The following is a 21397-nucleotide window of genomic DNA, read 5'->3' as shown; positions in this document are numbered from 1 at the left end:
GTCATCAGTATCACTATGTGAAACCGCTGTAAGACCAAAACAGAATGGAAAAATCTAAACACCTCAGTGGATGGAAATTCCTCTCTGAAGAGCAACTGTGAAGCAGAAGAATATTGTAACATGGTACCCTAAATGGAATTAAGTAGCTTCAAGCACAGTGGGCTATGGAAAACACTTTGATTCATAAATTCAAAACTAAGATCAGAAATGGACCAAAACCCAAGAAGAAATGAAATGAAAATTGATTGAACTTAGGAAAGAAATAGAATAAAATTGTTGGCTTTATTTATTCATTTATTTTTTACCAATACAGATTAAATTATAAGGTGTCAAAGAGAGAATAGATTTGAAGGAAAATCAAACAGGTGACATTGAAGAAAGGCAGAACAGTGAAGAGAATGACAATGATCCAAAGAAACAAGTGATGAGGGTGAGAGGGAAAGAGGCTGAAATGGAAGAAAGGCAAAGAAGAGCCACCATATGAATAACTGGAGTCCCTGAAGAAGAAAAACAAGAAAATGGAACAGAATGAGCATTTAAAATTGCAATCCAAGAGAACATTTGGAAATAAAAGACAACCTGAATCTACATGGTGTAATTATCCAGAATGGTAATTTCTAAGAGCATAATAAAATGATTATATATAGTATACATTCAGAAAGAGAATAATAAGGGTTTGAGGGAGGAACCACAAAAGCAAATGGAGAAAAAAGGAAAGCTTATATGAATATTCTTTACTATTATTGCATCTTTAATGTAAATTGAACATTTTATAAAAATCTATGAACAACATATGAATGAGAAAAAGCAAAGACCAAGAACCGTAGTTGTTAATCAAACAGCAGGGACCTGCAGTGGTCTATATTAATTCTGCTGCCTGAATCTCACTAGTGAGACTCATTTTACCACTCTCAGAGGGTACATAACACTTGAAGTGTCCATATTAAAGCTTCTTGTTATGCTTTTACAATCTTCAGTCTAAACTAAATTATACTTAGAAAGCTAGAAGTTGATCCTGACTTTTGATCTCACTGCTTACAATCTGCCTTTAGTGTTTCACCATGAAGAGTATTTTATTAAAGACTTATTTTTTTTAAGAGCGGTTTTAGGTTCACGGCAACATTAAGAGGAAGATACAGAGATTTTTTATTTATCACCTGCCCCTCAACATGCATAGCCTCCCCATATCAACGTCCTCCACTAGAGGGGTACATTTATTACAACTGATGAACCAACATTGACATCATTATTCCCAAAGTTCATCGTTGACACTGGGGTTCACTCTTGGTGTTGCACATTCTATGTATTTGGACAAATGTATAATGACACGTATCTAACATTATAGTATTGTACAGCATCTTTTCACTGCCCTAAAAATTCTCTGTGCTCTGCATATTCAACCCTTCTCCCACCTCCTCACCACCCCCTGGCAACTGCTGATCTTTTTCTCGCTCCATAGTTTTGCCTAAGGAAAGTATTTTTTTTCTTGGAAAAGTTGTTACCTTGTTTGCTCTCTCCACCATCGTGTTTATATCTGCCCTCAAAGACACAAATTTAATTTTCATAATTCTCGTATTTTTTAGTGAATTCCACTGACTTCTAGATACCTTAATTATTCTTTCAGCAATCTGATAATAATTTATTAATTTATTTAACAAGAATGTATTGAAGAATTACTACATGCCAAACACAGTTCTAGTCACTGGTAATAAGTAATGAACAAGATAAACAAAGTTGTTCACCACAGGGAAGACAATAAATAAATGGGCAAAATTTCTCCTTTCACCTATTGGGAGAAGTAGTCAGATTATCTATCTGTCTATCTATCTATAATAGGAGAAACAGCCAGATTATCTATCTGTCTGTCTATCTATCTATCTATCTATCTATCTAACCTATCTATCTATCCTGTAACATCTGATAATGCTGTGAAGAAAAATAAAGTAAGTCAATGATATGGAGACTGATGGAGTGAGGGAGGGTAGAATTTTGTTTTAAGTTTGATGGGCAATCTCTGGAGGGATTTGAGAAGGGATTGATATAATCTGATCATGTTGGCTGCTGAATGGAGAATAGAGAATACCTATGTGGGCAAAAATGTTGAAGGCTGAGAAACTTTCAGATTAAAGGAGATTAAAGAGACATGACAACTAAATGCAATATGCAATTCAGTACTGGATCCTGGATTAGGAGAAATATTATCTATAGAAGATATTATAGGCACAAGTGATAAAATTTGAAAATGGATTGTAGAAATATGGATTGCAGGTTATATTTGAATATTGATTATGTCAGTTAGATTTCTTGACTTTTGTAATTGCACTGTGCTTAGCTAAGCTAATATACTTGTTTTTAGCAAATACATGCTGAAGAATTGAAAGTTGAAAGGGCATGATGTCTGGAACTAACTTTCAAATAGAGCAGGAAAGATGTGTGTGTGTGTGAGTGTGTGTGTGTATGTGTGGGTGTGGGTGGAGACAGAGATGCAAATGTGGCAGCATTTGTGAATCTAATCAATCTGGGCAAAGTCTATGTGGGAGTTCTTTGTACTATTCTTGCAACTCTTCCTATAAATTTGAAAGTTTTTTAAAACAAAAAAGTTAAGAACTTAAATAATTAATCTGGTAGGAAAAGGATTTATGTTATGCAAGGTGACAATTCAAACTTAGAATGATCTTACAACTCTACTAGGAGATGTGTTATTAATATTATAGCTGGGTTCTCTATTAGACTATAAATTCCTAACAAAAGTTCTGTTAGACTGTATAAATTCTTAACAGAAGAAGCAAGAAAAAACACTTTTCTGGAATCTCCAAATATGGAGATAGGATTGTCAAGCATGGGAAAAATTCCTGTAGTGCAGGGTGAGACAAAGGTCGATGCCAGAGAGGAAATCCCAGATTGTGGAAAGTACCTAGAGAAAAAAAAAAGAACTATTATTTTAAAGATCAACTGTTAGGAGTCATAGCAATGTTACCACATTACAATACTCTGTATCATCATCTTGGCTCTTTGATATCTAAATGATTTGGATTGTATTTTCTTCTTTTATGTCATATGGACTCCTCTCATACTATAAGTATTTTTCTCTTTTAATGAAACTTTATCTTCAATGGGAAGTCATTTGCAAAGTACAGTTTAAAAAAAAAAAAAAGAAAGTGGTTTTATAAACATTGTTGCTAGATAGACCAGTTCCTTTAAGTAAATGATACAGTTCTGTATGCTCATATCATGTCTGGAAAATTTTATGTACTAGAATTACATCTTTTTTATCCTTCTTACTTCCCACTTACTAATTTTTCTCCAGCACAGTTGGGGTTGGACATGCAGAAAAATGTGTTTGGCAGGTCAGACACAGGGGAGCGGAAGAGGAGGCATATCTAGAAGGAAAAGGCTTTACAGTTCCTGGAGTTCCATTTTGTGCCAGCCTCAGTGGCGCCAGGCTTAAATAGGATGTGCACGCACAGCATTCATTTGTTTTTTCTGGGAAATCCTGTAGCTTTAGATGCCAGTGATGAGTGTTTGAGGTTGTAGAGATGGCTGGCGTGGAAAGTGGCAATTACAGAAGTTTTCTTCTTCTGCATCCTTGGTCACACAGCAGCCCACCTCAGTGTCACTGTAAATTGTCCTCATCTTAGATCTGGTTGGGGGTCTGCGTCTAGCTTCCAGGCTGTGGCTGCTCCCTGTCACAATGGCTTATAGTTGGCATGCTCGGCAGAAATTGCTAGGCTCAGAAGCAGCTTTTCATCTTTGTACCCTAAAGGTGGTCCGTTCAGAGAATGATTGAGGCTTGCTCATATGGAGACACAGGGAGCTGGCACTGCTCTGGCCTTCACTGTAGTGAAATAGAAGATTCAGATCTTCAGAACTATCAATCCAATACCTTTCATTGGCTATACATTTACCTAAGAAATATTGTTTTCAAACAAATGTACTTGCTCCCAGGAGGCTGTGTTGTTGAGTCAATTTGCTTTGCCTAATACTTATGATTTGCTCTCAGTGGTTTTAAATGCACAGGCACCATTCAGTGTAATTGATCTTTTGAGTAGAAGGATTATGGCAAGCCGTGTTCTTCTTTGTCACTTATAGAAGTTAAAAGCAAATGCACATACAAGCTGATGAACTGGATATTTTCCATATTCTTTGCAAACATTTCACTTTTAGAAGTATACATCTGTTTTATACTTGCCAAAGGATATACAATCCAAAGCTTTCTATTTCTACTAATAATTAAGAGCCCTTTTTTCTTTTACAACAGCATGGGTTTATTTTGTTCTACTGGAGAGTCACTTAAATAGTTGAGGACAAATGTGAATCCCACTTACACATCTTCTATGGAACAGCATGATATGTGTATATCTCTGAATCATTTGAGTATCATCTCCATGTGAATATGCATGTGGTTAGAATAGAGAAGTTGACACAGTCTGGAAATGGTTTGGGTCTGGTTTGTTATTTAGTTATCCTGTTAATATCCTTCTACCTATCTGTGCTTGCTGTTTGAACGGGACTGGGGTTCAACTTTGAATCTCCAACATGGAACAATAAAGTCTACATCGTTCAGTGAACTTTGGGCATAATTAGTGTGTCTAGGACACCACTACAATTTCTTTTCACTGTTGTCTTCCTTCCCGTCCTTGAACTCACGATAATTTGGAAAGGCAGTAGATCATAGAAAACTACCAAAAGACCAACCAAGAGCTAAATAGTTTCTTCATAGCTTCTCTCATTTTGCTTTTGCTCAATTTCAAATTCTTGGGAGTTTCCATAGCTAAGCACTGAAATGTGGGCCTGTTCCCAGTCAGTAACCAGATAATCCTTTTTGTTGGTATATATGTTATGATGTAGAAAATGAGGAGTCACTTAAAAAAAATTCAATGGAGAATTCCATTTATTTGTGGGGTTTCTTTTTCTTTGAGGATTCAGGGTTGGAAATGAAGTGCCTTTGGCCTTAGGGAATAAGATACAGGCAACCACAACAGCCTGGAATTATCTTCCTTTCCTAAAATAATTCTGCTATCCCGAGTGGCTTACAGCCCTGTGGACCCAACCCAGGGTAGGGTGGAGATAGGAGGCAGGATAGCGAGATGTGCTTTGAATATATCTATGTCCAGGAGTACCCCTTGCCCTAGGAGATTTGGGGAACAAAGTAAGAGGATGTCAACTCTCCATCTCCTGGCAAAGAGCCACTTGCTTCTGCAATCTAATTTTTTGTTTGTTTGTTTGCCTTTACAGGGACTGCACATTATCTACCTTGAAATGCTTTTTCTGGCAGCATAGTTACTGTTAAAAAGGAGAAGGGAAATTGAGATGAGAGGGGTGGGGCAGAAACATTTTTAAATATTGCTTTATGGGTGAGAAAGGAAGAAAATATTTGCAGACAAAAAAAAAAAATCTGCCAGGAAATAATTTCTTCTTTTATAAAACTACAAGGTTAGTCTAAATATGATCTTTGCAATCTCTTTTAGTTCAAAACTGAGTATTTGAAGATTAGTATGTAATCTTCCTTCATTCATTGAATGACATTCTTTTTTTATGTGTGTTGCAAAACAACCTTTTTAGAAAATATCTGTGAAGCTTATCTTCTGATTAATAGCTATGATTGTTCTTTGTAAGACACCAGCTTGAATGTCCTGAAACCAGAAGCCCTAGTCCACTGGATATACTCAGAGTATCTTACCAAAAAAAAAAAAAAAAAAAAAGGAAAGAAAGAAAGGGAGAAAGGGAGAAAAAGACTTAACTGACTGTGAGGTGAGACCATAAAAAAGTGTGTATGTGGAAATGGGGGATCAGAAAGAATAGAAAAGAGTTTAGTATAAGGATCAAAACCAAAGAACACATACGTACAAGCTAGAGTCCTATTAAAGACTCTTGCCAGTGTTCATCTCTTTTGAATTTTTCACCTGACTGAGCTCTTTTCAGGTCTCTGCAAAGGAGTTAAGTTTGCAGTAGAGTTCACAGTGCTAAGAAGTGTTGGCAAAGTTTACATGCAAAGGGAAGGCACCACCAATTACCGTTCATCACTTGAAAAACTCGATTTCTGGACTTAGCACTTCCCAGCACCATGCTGCCTCTGGGCATTCAAGCTTATTCTTCTTGAGATGGCTCGATTTTGTCTGTCCTCCCTCTGTCCGTGCTCTGCTTTCAGTGAAGTCCCTTTGTTTCTGAAAGAACTATCTTTTCTCCATTATGTACCATGTTCCCCACACTTACCCATCTTCCATATGCGGTTCCTTTCTCTCTACACCTTCTTGACATCCAAATCACACACTTAAATCAAGGGAAGCTTTAGACTCTAAGAAAAGGCAGGAACATGGGTATAATCCCATCCACAGTGGTAGGTTTCCTTCTTGTCCCTTTGTGTCTGTGTGTATTGTATCAGATGAGCACGTACTTCTCATAACATCTTGAAATTCTTGCACTGATTTTTAAATAACAGCAGCAATGACCACAATTCTCTGCAACTCTAGAATTACGTATTGCCAGTTGTGTTCCTCAGGAAGCAGACTCTGGGAGAGGATTAGCATGAAGCAGACTTATTAGGGAGAGCTCTTAGGATCAACACCGGTAGAATGGGAGGGAAAGCAAGATTGAGAAAGGGAGAAGTTGGGTTGTGATGCAGTTTAGTGGAGGCTTCTGGGAGGTTGAAGTTGGGATGTCCTTCAGGGCTGTCTCCATTAGGGTGAGGGGGCTGAGCCTTTATGTCCCCGTAGACTGCTCTGGAATGGGTGAGTGACCATGCTTGAAGTACCTGTCTTCAGACTAGTTGTCTTAGTCGGCCTGGACTGCTGTAACAAAAATACCATAGACTGGGTGGCTTGTAAACAACAAGCAATTATTTCTCACAGTTCAGGAGGCTAGGAGGTCCAAGATCATGGTTGATATGGTTTGGCTGTGTCCTCACCCAAATCTCATCTTGAATTGTAACTCCCATAATTCCCATGTGTCATGGGAGGGGCCTGGTGGGAGGGAATTGAATCATGGGGGCAGGTTCTTCCCGTGCTATTCTTGTGATAGTGAGTCTCATGAGATCTAATGGTTTTATAAAGGGGAGTTCCCTTGACATGCTCTTTGCCTGCTGCCATGTAAGATATGACTTTGCCCCTCCTTTGCCTTCAGCCATGATTGTGAGGCCTCCCCAGCCATGTGGAATTGTGAGTCAATTAAACGTCTTTCCTTTTTAAATTACCGAGTATCGGGTGTGTCTTTATTAGCAGTGTGAGAATAGACTAATATAATGGTGCCAGCAGATTCAGTGTCTGGTGAGAGCCTGCTGCTGGTTGATAGATGGTGCTTTCTATTGCCTGGGCCCCACAGCTCACCAGGGCATCCTTTGAAATCCAGGTGGAGGCAGCAACTCTTCCCCACTCAGCTTTGCTGGACACAGTGCATGCTGTAATGGGGCCCACTGGAGCCATACCTGGGGCAGCCTAGGAGCCCAATCACAGGGTATGGGGAAGTGAAGCTCATCATGTGAGGTGGCACCCTCTCCTTTGAAATCTTTTTGGCCCCTAGCTCCTTATATTCTGGGCCTGTGATGGGAGGGGCATCCCTGATAATCTCCTAAATCTGCTGGGGTCATTCTTCCATTGTTTTGGACAGTAGGTCCTGGCTTCTTTTTAGGTGGCTAATTCATCTCCCCATTGTCATGATAAATAGCATCTGGCTTCCCTTGAGATGCTTGATCCATAGTAAACTCTTTATTGAATGGTCACTTGGCCACACTTCCAAACAGACTTTTTCATGTTTTTCAATATGGATAGGCTGAGGATTTTCCAAAAATTCAAGTTCCGTTTCCTTTTTAATTAGCAATTCCATCTTTAAGCCATTTCTCTTTTCTCATATTTTACTGTAAGCAGTCAAGAGGAACCAGACGTTCTGTCAACACTTTGCTTACATATTTTTCACCCAAATATTCAATTTCATCTCTGGCAAGTTCTACCTTCCATAAATCAGTAGGGCATGAATACAATTCAGCCAAATTTGTTGCTACTTTATACAGTGATGGCCTCTTCTGTAGTTTCCAGTAAGATGTTCCTCATTTCTATCTGAGACCTCCTCTGCATGACCTTTACCATCCATATTTCTACCAGTGTTCTGTTTGTGACCTTCTATGAAGTCTTTAAGAATACGCTTAGAGAATTCGAAAAGTATTAGAGCTACATGCTTTCTCTGTAGCTCTCCTCCTCTCCTCTGAGACTTCACAGAATCATCCTTAAGGATCTGTTTATGGCAATGTTGGCTTTTTCTTGGATGCACCTGAAAACTCTTCCAGCCTCTACCCACTACCCAGTTTCAAAGCACTTCTACATCTTGGATATTTGTTATAGCAGCATCCCACTTCTTGGTAAGACACTTTTCTGTCTTAGACTATTTGGACTGCTATAACAACAACAACAAAAATACCATCAATTAGGTAGCTTCAAAACAACAAACATTTATTTCTCATAGTTCTGGAGACTGGGAAGTCCAGGATTATGGTGCCTGCAGAGTTGGTGTCCAGTGGGGGTCTGCTTTTTGGATCACAGATGGCAGCTTCTTACTGTGTCCTGACTTGGGGAAAGGGGCAAGGGGAATCTCTCTTGGGCATCTTTCCAAAGAGCGCTAGTCCCATTCACGAGGACTCCTCCTCCATGACCTAATCACCTCCCAAAGGTTCTACTTCTAACACCATCACCTTGGGAGAGAGTATCTCAATGCATGAATTTTGGGGGGACACAAACACAGGGGCTGGCAGTTGAGGGCTGTCTTCTGAGTAGCACTCTAGCAGCTTGGGGAGTAGTCCTTCACTTCTGAAAGGGAATCTGGGCAGGACCAGCACAGCATCCACTACAATTATCTTCCTAGAAAATTTCCTGATTGGAAACATTTCGGGTCAAGACTAAGATCTTGTCTTGGTCCATTTTGCACAGCAGGCCTTTTGTGGAATGCTGTTTTTCAGATGCTGAGGAACATTTCTGTGCCATTGTCATGTTCTGAGTCTGGTTCTTTTGTCAGCTTTGTGCTATGCTGGCTGCACCTCTAAGTCCTTTCTGGATTAATGAGTAATATCTTTTGCAGAATGCCTGAGACTGGGTAATGTATAAGGAACAGAAATTTATTGCTGACAGTTCTGGAGGTTGGGAAGCCAAGGGTTGAGAGGCCAGCATCTGGAAAAGATCTTCTTACTGTGTCATCTCTTAGTGGGAGGGCAAAGAGAAGGCAAGAGTGTGAGAGAGCAAGACAGCATTGAACTTAATCTTTCACAAAAAACCCACTCCTGGGTTAATGCCATTAATCCATTCATAAGGGTGGTGCTCTCATGACTTAAATACCCTTTAAAGGTCCCACCTCCCAACTTCACAACATTGGGGATCCAGTTTCCAACACGTGAGCTTTGGGGGACACATTCAAGCCATAGCAGATGTCATAGGAAATAGAGATTATGGAGAAAAATAAAAATAAATTAAAACACTTAAACATGTAACAAAATTCTAGACATGAAAACAATGGCTAGAAGCTTCCTATTTCCAGGTGCCCCAGAATCACTGGCATCAGAAACCTGCTCTAGGCAGCAAGCCTTTTGCAGGATGCTGTTCCTCAGGAGCTGAGAAAGATGTCTGTGCCATTCTGAAGTCCTGAGGCTGGTTCTCTCACCAGCTTTGTGCTATGCTAGCTGTGCCTCTAAGTCCTTTCTGGCTTAATGTGTAATGTCTTTTACTTTTCTGTTTGTTTGGTTTTTTTTTTTCCTTCTAAGCTTTTATAAGTTTTAGAAAAAGTATCTGTATGACTATTGGACTTTCTTTTAGTTATCAATGGTGCCTAAAAGGACTCTCCTCATTCCACCTCCCAGCTTCTCTCTGTGTCAAGAGGATGTCAAACACATGCTCTACACTAGATCATGTTCCTTTTAAAAATCAAATGCACATAGTAAAATAGGGGGAGAATAACTATGTAACGGATGCCAGGCTACACATCAGGCAAGGGAATACTGTGTAAAGGTATCTATTATTTATATAGAATACCTAGCACACCTCTGGGTCTTTTGTATATTTTTATTGTTAATCCTTATCACAGTCCAGCATGTCAGATATTATGGTCCTGATTATGTCCAGGAAATAAGCTTTTTGACAGCTTATATACTTTGCCTAAGATCATACAGCTTATATGTAGCTTGCTGGAAATTTTGAATTCAGGTATTTTTTCTTTTTCTCTCTTCTTTAAAAAAAAAACTACAGCTTTACAGTTGATGTTCTTTCTATTATTATTTTATTGCTTTCTTTATACACAGATGACTTCCTCATGTGCAAAGACTCTTTTCTACTTTTTCCAAGTTTCCCAAGAAAGTTCAGCACAACATAGTACATATCTACGAAAGAGTTTTGATCTGGCTGGAAGTTATTTTTCTGGTCATATTAAAGAGAGATTTTTTTTTTCTTAAACAAAGAATCACTCCTTTGTGAATGGTTGTTTGGCTTGTCTCAGAAAAGTTTCAATTGCAAGTCTTAAAAGTTTTACCAGCTAAAGATCTCTTGAAGCTAGATATTCCTCTTCCTTTCCTGAAATAAATTTCTGATTGTTCTCTCTGACTCTGTGTTTTGGCTCTTTCTCCACATTCCAACATAAGGATCTTTCTAAATCACATACTCTACTTCTTTATTTAGCTCTCATCATCTCCAGAGAATAATAACTCAGTTCTTTAAATTGGTGCCCAAGGGTCTTCATAATCTGAGTTAGACATCTCCAGCTCTGTCTCCTGCTGTTTCCCCAGTAATACTAAGCAATTGTATCTCCTTAGACACCTTTCTGTGAGCTATTCATATGAGTATCTCAGATATACTTTCATATCTCACTATCGTTAGGATGAACGTGTGTGACATGCCTTATGAAGCATTTATGCATTTGAAGCACAAAAATATTTAGAGACCATAATATTTCAAATATATACTTGTATCTTTCTTTTCTTAATTTTATGATTATTTTTCATAAGGTTGTCTTTTCCAATAGACTTATAGAAGACTCTACGGTTCTTAGAGTTACTACATAGATGATTCAATAACAGAGATTCAGATTTATTGACTGAGAGTATCATACTGGGGGGAAAATTATAAAAATAGATTCTATTTCTGGTTCTATGGGGGACTTGTACCTACATGTCTAATATATTACTATATACCTAATTGGTTTTCAAAATATTTATTGAGTGAAATGAATTTAATATATGTAAATTATGTGCTTTATACAAATATGTTTGAATCAAAACAATATTACTAGATTGTAACATTCTAAGTATATGATTATTATTTTTTTAATTAAATTTTTTTTAAGTTCTGGGATACATGTTTAGGACATACCAGTTTGTTACATAGGTAAACATGTGCCATGGTGGTTTGCTGATTGTTTTTCTACTCACATTGCCTAACTGAGTTAATAGGGAAGGATCAATCCCTAAGAATGACTTTACAAATCATGAGAATGACTGAAGAGGGTCATGTTGTTCTAAGCTCTCTACTACAGTTATTTTTCTGTATTATAAATATTGCTTGAGCCTCAGCATCTGATGTCTTCAAGTGTTAATACACTTGCATAGACTCCCCAGTTCTCACAATCTCTGGTGACCTACAATAAGGCTTATTGTTAGAACCCAACACAAACTTACAGAATGCTGGCATAGACCCATTTGACCCAGCAATCCCATTACTGGGTATATACCCAAAGAATTATAAATCATGCTGCTTTAAAGACACATGCACACGTATGTTTATTGCAGCACTACTCACAGTAGCAAAGACTTGGAACCAACCCAAATGTCCAACAACGATAGACTGGATTAAGAAAATGTGGCACATATACACCATGGAATACTATGCAGCCATAAAAAATGATGAGTTCATGTCCTTTGTAGGGACATGGATGAAGCTGGAAACCATCATTCTCAGCAAACTATCGCAAGGACAAAAAACCAAACACTGCATGTTGTCACTCATAGGTGGGAATTGAACAATGAGAACACATGGACACAGGAAGGGGAACATCACACACCGGGGACTGTTGTGGGGTGGGGGGAGGGGGAAGGGATAGCATTAGGAGATATACCTAATGTTAAATGACGAGTTACTGGGTGCAGCACACCAACATGGCACATGTATACATATGTAACTAACCGGCACGTTGTGCACATGTACCCTAAAACTTAAAGTATAATTAAAAAAAAAAGAATGCTGGCATAGAAAGGAACCATATAAATTATCTATACAATATATGAGCTTCATATATTCATGCAACACCCATTACAAATGGTTACATAGGATCTCCTTGAACACCTGGAGTGACCAAGATTTTACTTCTACAAAGGGTAGGCCTTTCTTATTTTTCATAGCTCTAATTATTAGGTCTTTTTTGTTTGGTTATCCTATATGTAGACTTCCCTCTCACTTCCAGCAAGCAGCCTTACCTCTGTTGCTTGTTGAACTGCACAGAAATCCAACATCCCTTCCACATGTCAGGTCTTTCTGTGCTTGAAAATGGCTAGCACATCACCTGCGTCCCCCCTCCTCTCTGTATAGTCCTATGCAATTCCTGTAGCGGTTCCTGTTATGACTCAATCTAATTTATCACTGATTTGACTAGCACAGAGGCAAAGATGGCTACATTCACCTCATTCTGAACCCTTTTATAATGTAGCCTAGGTGAAAATGAGTGTTTTGTTAACAATGACATAGTATTGATTCCTACTAAACTTGAACTCAACTAAAATTCTAATTTGTTTTCTTTTACATCACATTTTCCCACATCATGTACTTGAGTTGGTTTTATTTAGCCCTAAGCATATAGCACCTTTTATATTTTGTATTTACCATGTTGGATTTAACCTGTTATTTTCTTCCTATTTATGTAGTTTTGGAATTTGGTAGGGTCATTCACTGTATTAGCCATCCTCCCTTGTTTCATGTTATCTTTGCATTTGAGAAACATGCTATCTCTGACTTCACCCAAGTCAATGACAAAAATACTGATCTAGTCAAGGCAAGAACAAAGCAGCAAAGAACTAAAGGCCCTTCTGTGCTTTAACATTGATCAGTTATTCAGTATTCTTTGGCATAATCACTTAACCAAACTCTTAGCTATGAAACTCTACATTAGCTAATACATGTGTCTGTGGTGTGAGAAATCAAGAGCATCGTTGCCTTTGGTGGTGGGGCTGGGGAGAAATTTTGGGGGGAATTGACTGTGAAAGGGCACGAGAGAGCTTTCTAGGGTGATGGAAATTTTCAGCAACTGGTTTGCATGTGGTTCATATGGTATATGCCTTTATGAGAACTGCTCAAACCTTTCATTTATGATCTATGCATTTCACTGTAAGTAAATTACATCTCACTTATGAAAACAGCATGTACATTCATTTATTACTTCCATTACCAACTATTAATCATTGAAGATCAGTTTTGCAAATTGAAATCTTGAGGTTTGGAATATTGAAATGACTTTGTCAATATTTGACGGTGATGAAATCCAAAATAAGATGCAGAACACAGCCACTATTTTATATGAATTGCTTTTTCAGTTCATCCTTTGAATAACACTTCTTTAGTGAGTGGGATGTAAAACAGTTTTCTTCTAAGTAGTCTACTGATATTCAATAAAAGATGGATAATAACATTACTACACTTTGGTTACATGCTTTTGGTTGGTTTTTGTTTTGTTCTATTTCTAAGCCCTTGTAAAGTTGGAATCTGTAAGCCGTCTATTAATACACTGTATTCAGTGGTGTTTTATTTAGAATGAAGAAAATTAGGTATCATATTATCTGCTTCTTCCAATAAATATTCTTTATTGAACACTCTTCTGAAGGACATCTCCATGTAGAGTCAATATTGTGTTTCAATCATGCTGTATTATAAGACATTATGAACTATAATTATATGATAAAACCACATATTCATTAGTAAGGTGGTGACCACTATAATGGAACATAATTAAATGGAGAAGAGTTGTTTTTCAGAGGTGTAGTAAAAGCATGCAGATGTCCTCTACTTTTCATTTTTGAAATAATACGTTACAATTATATGGTACTTTTTATTGTTCATGGCTTTTTTTGCACATATTATATAATTTTATTCTTACAAGAAGGCCCAACCTATTTTATAGGATTAAGATTTTGAACATAGGATGATGACATGATTTGACAAACATCACACTTCTGTAATCTAAATCTTTCACTTCATTCAAAACTTCGTTAAAAATTGTATATCCTTTGTGAAACTGTCCTTCACTGCCCTCACTCTAAGATAATTTCCCAGTTAAAAAAAATTCCTAAGCAATTTTGTATGCTGTCCATGCTATATTACCATCTTATCTATCTTGTACTTGTTCTTAATTTTTTTATGGACACATTTTATGTTTTCCTGACCATATTGTGAATTCTTCTTCTTTTCTTGTATCTTCCCACCTGAGATGTCCCTGGTATAGAGCCAGATGAACATTAGGTACTTTATGAATACTTTCTGAACAAGGGCTGCCTCTAAAATTAAATTGTATAATATAAGCAAAATACCACTAGTAGTATGTGGGCACATGATATGTAATAAAAGCTGGTTGGGTAAGATCACTTGAGAATAATGTGAGCAAATTTATTATATGATTAATGGAAATTCTACGTTTTCAGTACACAGTTTTAATTGGAATCTTTTCTTTCTGTAATTGCATTAGGGCTTTCTGAATTCTAGCATAAAAATTTTGGAACTTTGTAAAGTCTGTTAGTGAACCAACCTGGTGTGGGAAAACATGATTCATGCTGAGATCAGTTGACGTGTACTTGAGACTCTGCCACTTCCTAGCTATGTAAACTGGAGTTCATCTCCCAACCCCCACCGTGCTGTGAGGATCCAATGAGGTGAAGGGTATATGTGGCCTGTGGTCTAGCAAGGTACATACAATATGATAAGCCCCTGATAAAGACAGGTTTCATTATTTTCCCTTATCTCATTGGTATCTATTTTATTAATTTTTTCCTTTTAATAAATTTTTAAGTAATATGAAATTATGTATGCTTTTTGAAAAAAGGGAGAAGTATAAAGGAAAGTAAGCAAAAACTCAACTTGATGAAAGATGAAGTACCTTTAATGTAATGAGACCCAACTTTTTATATAAACCTTATTACAATAAGTCATTCTCATTTTTAATAGTTCATTTTATTATCCAATCTTCGTTATTCATGCGTTACTTTGACAAACATTTATTAAATGAGAGTTGGGCATCAGACACTATTCCAGATGTTAGAAAAAGGTAGACTCCCTGTCTTCATGGAACTCGTGTTCTTTTATGTTGTTGGAGAGGGGGACTGCAGTAAACACACAGACAAATATATGATATGATGTGAAAGAGTATTAATGCAATGACCGAGATTTAAATTTAAAGGGTGTGCATGGATTGAGAGTGATGGAAGCTCTTCAGAGAGGGTGGCCAGAAGAGGTCTACCTATGGAGGTGACATTGCACCACAAATCAGAAAGGAGTGAGGGAGAAAGTTGTGTGACCGTCTGGACACAAGAACACAAGGCAAAGTTATAGCAAGTTCCCTGTAGGTTCGGCACATGGAATAAAAACCATGCATGTATGTACTACGTAGAACTAGCTATCCAGCTTTCCAAAATACTGTGATCTTACTTGGAATTGGGAGTGCTGGTTAGATAAAATTGCTTTCTCCGGCTGTTTAATCTTGATCTTCCCCTTAACCCAGGTTGCTACCATATTACCTACTGCTCTGTGGTTACTAGCTTAATTAAGGCTTTGATCTTATGCTAATGTTTTTGTTTTCTTTGCATACAGAAAAGTCCTTTTATAACCCAGACCCTCAGCCACTGGGAGGAAGCACTGCTCCAGGGAATGTTTGAAATAGAAAACTACTCTAGTTCTAGAAAGTAAAGACATTTTCCAGCAAGGGCAGGTTTATAAGGAGCTGCTAAGCTGGGATGGGAAATAGGAAGACTTCCAGAATCATGTCTTCATGGTTGAACATCATTCGGTTTCAGATGAGTTATTATAACAGCAGATGCATTTATTCAAATCCAACTATTAAAAATATGTTTCAGGGAAAATAATAGTTTTTGGATTATCCATTTTTGGCCTCTATTATGATAAAACATTGAGCTGATTTTAGTAGTCATAGAACAATTAAATGGCTGTGAACAATTATTCACAAAACTCTTTGAATCAAACGTGTCTGTTATCTCTTATAAATGCTGAGAATGTTTCAGAAATGTCTGATATCTAAACAAGAAAATTCAAATTATCATTTTCTTATGTGTTCATAAGAGAAAAGCATTTCTAATAAAAAGAGAGAATAAATATAACTTTAAGTAAAATAAATACCAACAGACTTAAGTAAATTTCAATCAATATTCTGTTAAATCTCTTACACCTGCTATAAATTCATGTAACTGCTAGTGGTTGTTGAACCCAATAGTGTGATCACCACAGTAAAATTATTTCTGAATAGGGCAAAATTAAATTATGGTCAGCACAGCTGTAGTGTTAGGTTGGTTAATTCCTTATAGCTTTTTACTTTCCTGAAATGGGCGGTAGAAACTTGGCTCACTGGAACAATCAAAGAACAAAGCAATGTATTCCCCAAGCATTGCCAGTTACCACTCTCAGTATGCATTTGCTATACCTGTCTTTTAGATTTTTTTTCTTGAGGGAATTAAGGTTAGTAAAAATATCTATGTAATCATATAATGAAAGAACCTGAAAAGTTGACCAGTCATTCTTTCTAAGCAGTCCCTTCCTTTTTTTTTTTTTTTTGAGATGAAGTCTTGCTCTGTTGCCTGGGCTGGAGTGCGGTGGTGCAATCTCAACTCACTAGTACCTCTGCCTTCCAGCTTCAAGCAATACTCCTGCCTCAGCCTCCCGAGTAGCTGAAATTACCAGTGCCCACCACCACGCCCGGCTAATTTTTGTATTTTTAACAGAGACAGGATTTCACCATGTTGGTCAGCCTGGTCTCCATCTCCTTGCCTCAAGTGATCCACCCACCTTGGCCTTCCAAAGTGCTGGGATTACAAGTATGAGCCACCGTGCCCAGCGTTTCCTTTCTTCTTACTTTGTACTTAGCAAAGATGACTTCCATATTTTCAAATTATCTCAATACACTTTGTACACAAATGCCAGTTCTGGCTGCTGGGCTTATACAGAAGACACAGAAAAGCTGAATTTGTAAGCATTAGGTTGTTCAGAGAATTTATGTTATAGTAGGCTTTTTCACTGAAAACTTTCCAGCCAATATTAACTAATTATGGTTGAAAAGTAGTACAATTTCTTTTTTTGCAATGTTGAGGATTAATCACCTCTGATTTATCTCAACAGTTTAGAATTAGAAGTTTTTCTGTGGAGGAATGGATATTAGAATCTTTGCATGGCTGGATTTATGTAGTGTCTGACTTCATGTTTTTCAAGCTGTAATAGTTCACAATTTTAGCACTTCTCATCACCACCAAGCAAATCCAGAAAATATAGCATTTTTAATTTGAGGCCTCTGAGCTGGCCATACATGGAAATGTCAAGTGAGGTTTGTGGCGACCACGTGCCACAGGCATCTGAGAATGTGGTATGACTGAGTGAACCCTCCCATTTCATTGACGACATGTGTTACAAATTACTATGGATCTGGCCTCTGGATTTTAATTCCTTGGTGACAGGATCTATATTTGGGGGAAAGAATTGTCTGGGCTAACTTTCTGTGTAGTAATCATTTGGATTAAATGATTATTTTCCATGCAAATCTAAATAAGATGCAGACACTGTGGGTGCCAAGGATTTGTGTGTGAATCAGGGGTAAGAATAACAAAGGAGCCTGTTCTGTATTAGTGGTGAGGAAGCATCTCTTGGAGGCAAACACGTATACATACTTGAATCAAGTCTCAGATAAAGGTAGTGGTTGTACATCGATGGCTCAAAATCATTGCCAACAACCAGATGTGCCTCCCTGCAGTCCATGTAGCAAGCAGGGGGAGGGATGTTGAAATACTCAATTGCTATGATTGTTTGAGAACCACAGACAATGAAGCATTCTGCCTCAAGGCTATTCTGATAGAAAAGAGGGGCTGGCTCAAATCCTTTTGCCTCAATTTTGTCCGAACTTGGAAATTACCCTTATATATACATTTTGTCGTATTTTTTGGCTTATGCAAGTAGCAGTGTAATAAAAGGTCTCAGACCTTCAAAATGAAAACTTCTGCCTGGACTATGCCACTTTAGGAAAAATTTAACTTCTTTGCCTACTCTAAGATGTATTATTGAAGCACTACCCTCTTACACTTAAATTGATTCCATATATAGATAAGATAATGAATTTTCAAAGGCATTTTACCTTTTCACAATGTACAGATAATAGTCATTACCAGTGGCTTAATGGTAATTGTGGTCTGGACCATTCAGATTCTCTTGTCATCTTTTACATATTTTCTTTTTATTTGTTTGCCTTTCGATCCTGTAGGTATTACCATGGTTTACATTCTTCTCTTAGAGCTGAGAGGTTTTGTTTTTTTTTTTTAATAAAAATCTCATCCCATCTTATTTCCATTTCCCTTTCTCTTGGTTTATGCCCTGAGACACTGAGGGAAAGGAAAATTCTTAGCCAGATTCCTAGGCCTTTGCTTAAGGCAGAGCTCCATGAACACCCACGAAGCAAAGACCACTGTTTGGAAAGGAATGGAGACAGCCATTCTTTTGCATCCTTATTGCTTCTTGTGGGAACTTAGAAGTGAGAAGCAGCATTCTGGCTGGAGAACATAAATTGTCATAGTGTCAAGGAGGATCCTTGGATACAGCTATTTGTGGTCAGTGTAAGGAACATGTGCATGATATGAATGATGACATTTTATCAGCAAATAAAGGAGAAGCCAAATTCAGGAAGAGACAGAAAGAGCGTGATTCCTAATTGAAAATGATGATGTTTGTCACTAGCTTGTTTCCATAATCACTTCAAACATTATTGCTTTCTGTGGATTTTGAGTAATGGTTTTCTATTCATATTGGATGAAGGAATGGGAAGTGTATTGGCTAATGCGTATGTCTTCCCCAGATGAGACTGTTTTTTCTTAAAATAAAGGTAACAGTCGTCCTCACAAGCTCTTTTTATAAGTCTTATGAAAGGAAAGCTAAAAAATCCCTGGTTTGAGGATCGGATTATGATGGTAGAATTCAATATCTAAATGTTTTTAGGCAGTCTTTGTATCCCCACTTGCAACTCACTTTATCTTGGCGATTAGTAATCTTCTTTTGCGTTATTGTAAAAGCAAGGGCCTATTGGTATGACAGTTAGTAGGACATATTGTGTTACAGAAGGACCTGATTTGGATGTTAGAGCAACCAGCTCACCTTTGGTACATGATTTGAAAGCATTTTCTGAAAAAGGAAAATTTCCATTTTTAAAAGTTGTCATTTTGAAACATGTCTGCAATATCTTAATTTTATCTGTAAAGAAAGAGCCCAAACAATGCTGATGCTATTCTGTCTTATCCTGAATCCTTTTCCTGGCTGCTTTTCAGTGTGGTTGTGACCAACTGAGTTTTATAGTTACATGATCTCCAGGGGTTGTGTGTGTTGACTTACAGCATTTTCTCATGCCAGGAAACAATGTGATGAGAACCATTCATGGTGTGGGAGAGATGATGACCCAGATGGTACTCAGTAGAGGCTCCATCTTCCCCATGAGCGTGCCAGATGTGCCACCCAGCATCCACCCGAGCAAGCAAGGGAGCCCCACCGAGCATGAGGATGTGACTGTGATGGACACCAAGCTGAAGATCATTGAGATTTTGCAGGTGTGTTGCCTAACAGAAGCTAGGTGACAAAGATGTAATTTTGCTTATTGGTTTAACTTCTTACCCTTTTTGTTCCAAATCACTGTGTAAATATTCTGAAATGCTATCAATATAATTTTATTTTTTTAAGTTAATGACAAACCTGGTAAAAAATATCACACAGACACTATTTAACATATGAATCACATTTGTCCATTCCCATTAAATATACTAATTATAATATCTAACAATTGTGGGGTGCTTTGAGGTTGATAAACTGCTTTCACGTGTATAAAAAAAATTAGTATTGTCCCTGATGGAACTTTACCTTCATTTGAGAAGGATTTCAGAGCAAGCAAAGTTATTGATTAGTTTCCAGCTCTTTTCCTATTTTTATTTGAATTGAACATATGATCCCATATATCTAGATTTATTGTTTTAGCAAGAAAGACAAATAAAATTTTATTTCTTAATAACAAGAATTAATAATCATTGGTTTTGGTATTTTATATGTGACAATCCCTCTCTGTTTTTGTTTCTAAAGGACAAAGGAATAACTAGAAAAAATAACCTAGTCTAATGCCTAATTTTAAGAATTTAAAGGAGATAAATTATTATTTCATGCCCATTGGTTTAGTGAATAGACTTCCCATTACTATAGCTATAAATTCTTAGCGGTTTTTAAGTTTGAAAATAACTTTTATGATACCTTAATTATAGCATTTATTCCAGATTTAGAGAATGGAGTTTGAAGTTTTCAAGTACCTATTAGGAATCTAGGTACAGTTTACTGTGTCTTTCATCATAATTTAATATAGACTGAGCTACCTTAAGTGGGTTAGTAGTCCTGGAAGGGTCTGTACATTGTTCATTTAAAGTAATTAGATTTATAATCATAAAAGGTTTCACAGTTCCTCTAGGAATTCCAAAGGCTGAATCCTGAGAAATATTGGCAGACCTCCCAATGCTGTGTTCATGACCCTGAAAAATCATTTAAAGTTTTCCTGTTCTTAAACTGAGAAAGGTAGTGATCACCTGACCCATGGACCTACTGAGCCCCAGCTTACCATCACCCGACTCATGGACAAACTCTAAAATATGTGACCTCATTTTAGCCCACATTTACAGAAAAAAAGCATTAGAAAAACAGTCTCCAACAGCTAAAAAATGATGAGATGGAGCTTCTATGGCTCAGCAGTCCGGGGCTGATTCATTTCTGCAGCGTCTCCTTGAACCGCTGTTCACTCTGATTTTCTATCCCTGTGTCTGGGCCGGCTTCACTGTGCCTATGTATCTGAGTACTGTTTCTGAATATGTCTTTCTTGGAATGGCTCTTCAAGAATTTCTTTGTAGCCCCACTCCTTGGTGCTACAAGGACTTCAAGGTCCTGTGCCTTGTGCCAGCTCCTCTCCTCCCCCTGGGTCTTCTTTTTTTTTTTTTTTTTCTTCCCATCACTTTGTGTATCTCTCTCAGTCTCTCTCTTCATTTCTCTCTCATTCTCTCTTTCTCTCTCTTCCTGGCCGTCTCTTAATTCTTTTTCTCTGCCTTTGTTTTTATCCTTCCCTTTCCTCCTTTCTTTCTACTTTCCACTTGTTTTTCCTGATTAGGCATATTAGA

At 37.5% G+C, this 21397-nt stretch overlaps 1 protein-coding gene across 5 annotated transcripts in view; it reads left to right on the top strand.

Annotated features, from left to right (window-relative positions):
* ITPR2 (inositol 1,4,5-trisphosphate receptor type 2) overlaps positions 1-21397 on the top strand; it is a 519932-nt gene that overhangs the window by 195590 nt on the left and 302945 nt on the right. For all 5 annotated transcript variants that reach the window (XM_024256738.3, XM_054527007.2, XM_054527008.2 and 2 more), the window contains one exon: positions 19608-19801. In XM_024256738.3, coding sequence (XP_024112506.2) covers positions 19608-19801 — 194 coding nt within the window. The remainder of the gene's footprint in view (positions 1-19607; positions 19802-21397) is intronic.

Source organism: Pongo abelii, chromosome 10 (genome assembly GCF_028885655.2).
Source record: "Pongo abelii isolate AG06213 chromosome 10, NHGRI_mPonAbe1-v2.0_pri, whole genome shotgun sequence".
In the NCBI taxonomy this organism is placed as follows: domain Eukaryota; kingdom Metazoa; phylum Chordata; class Mammalia; order Primates; family Hominidae; genus Pongo; species Pongo abelii.
The sequence above is the reverse complement of the archived record's forward strand: the minus strand, read 5'-3'. Positions and strand labels throughout refer to the sequence as shown.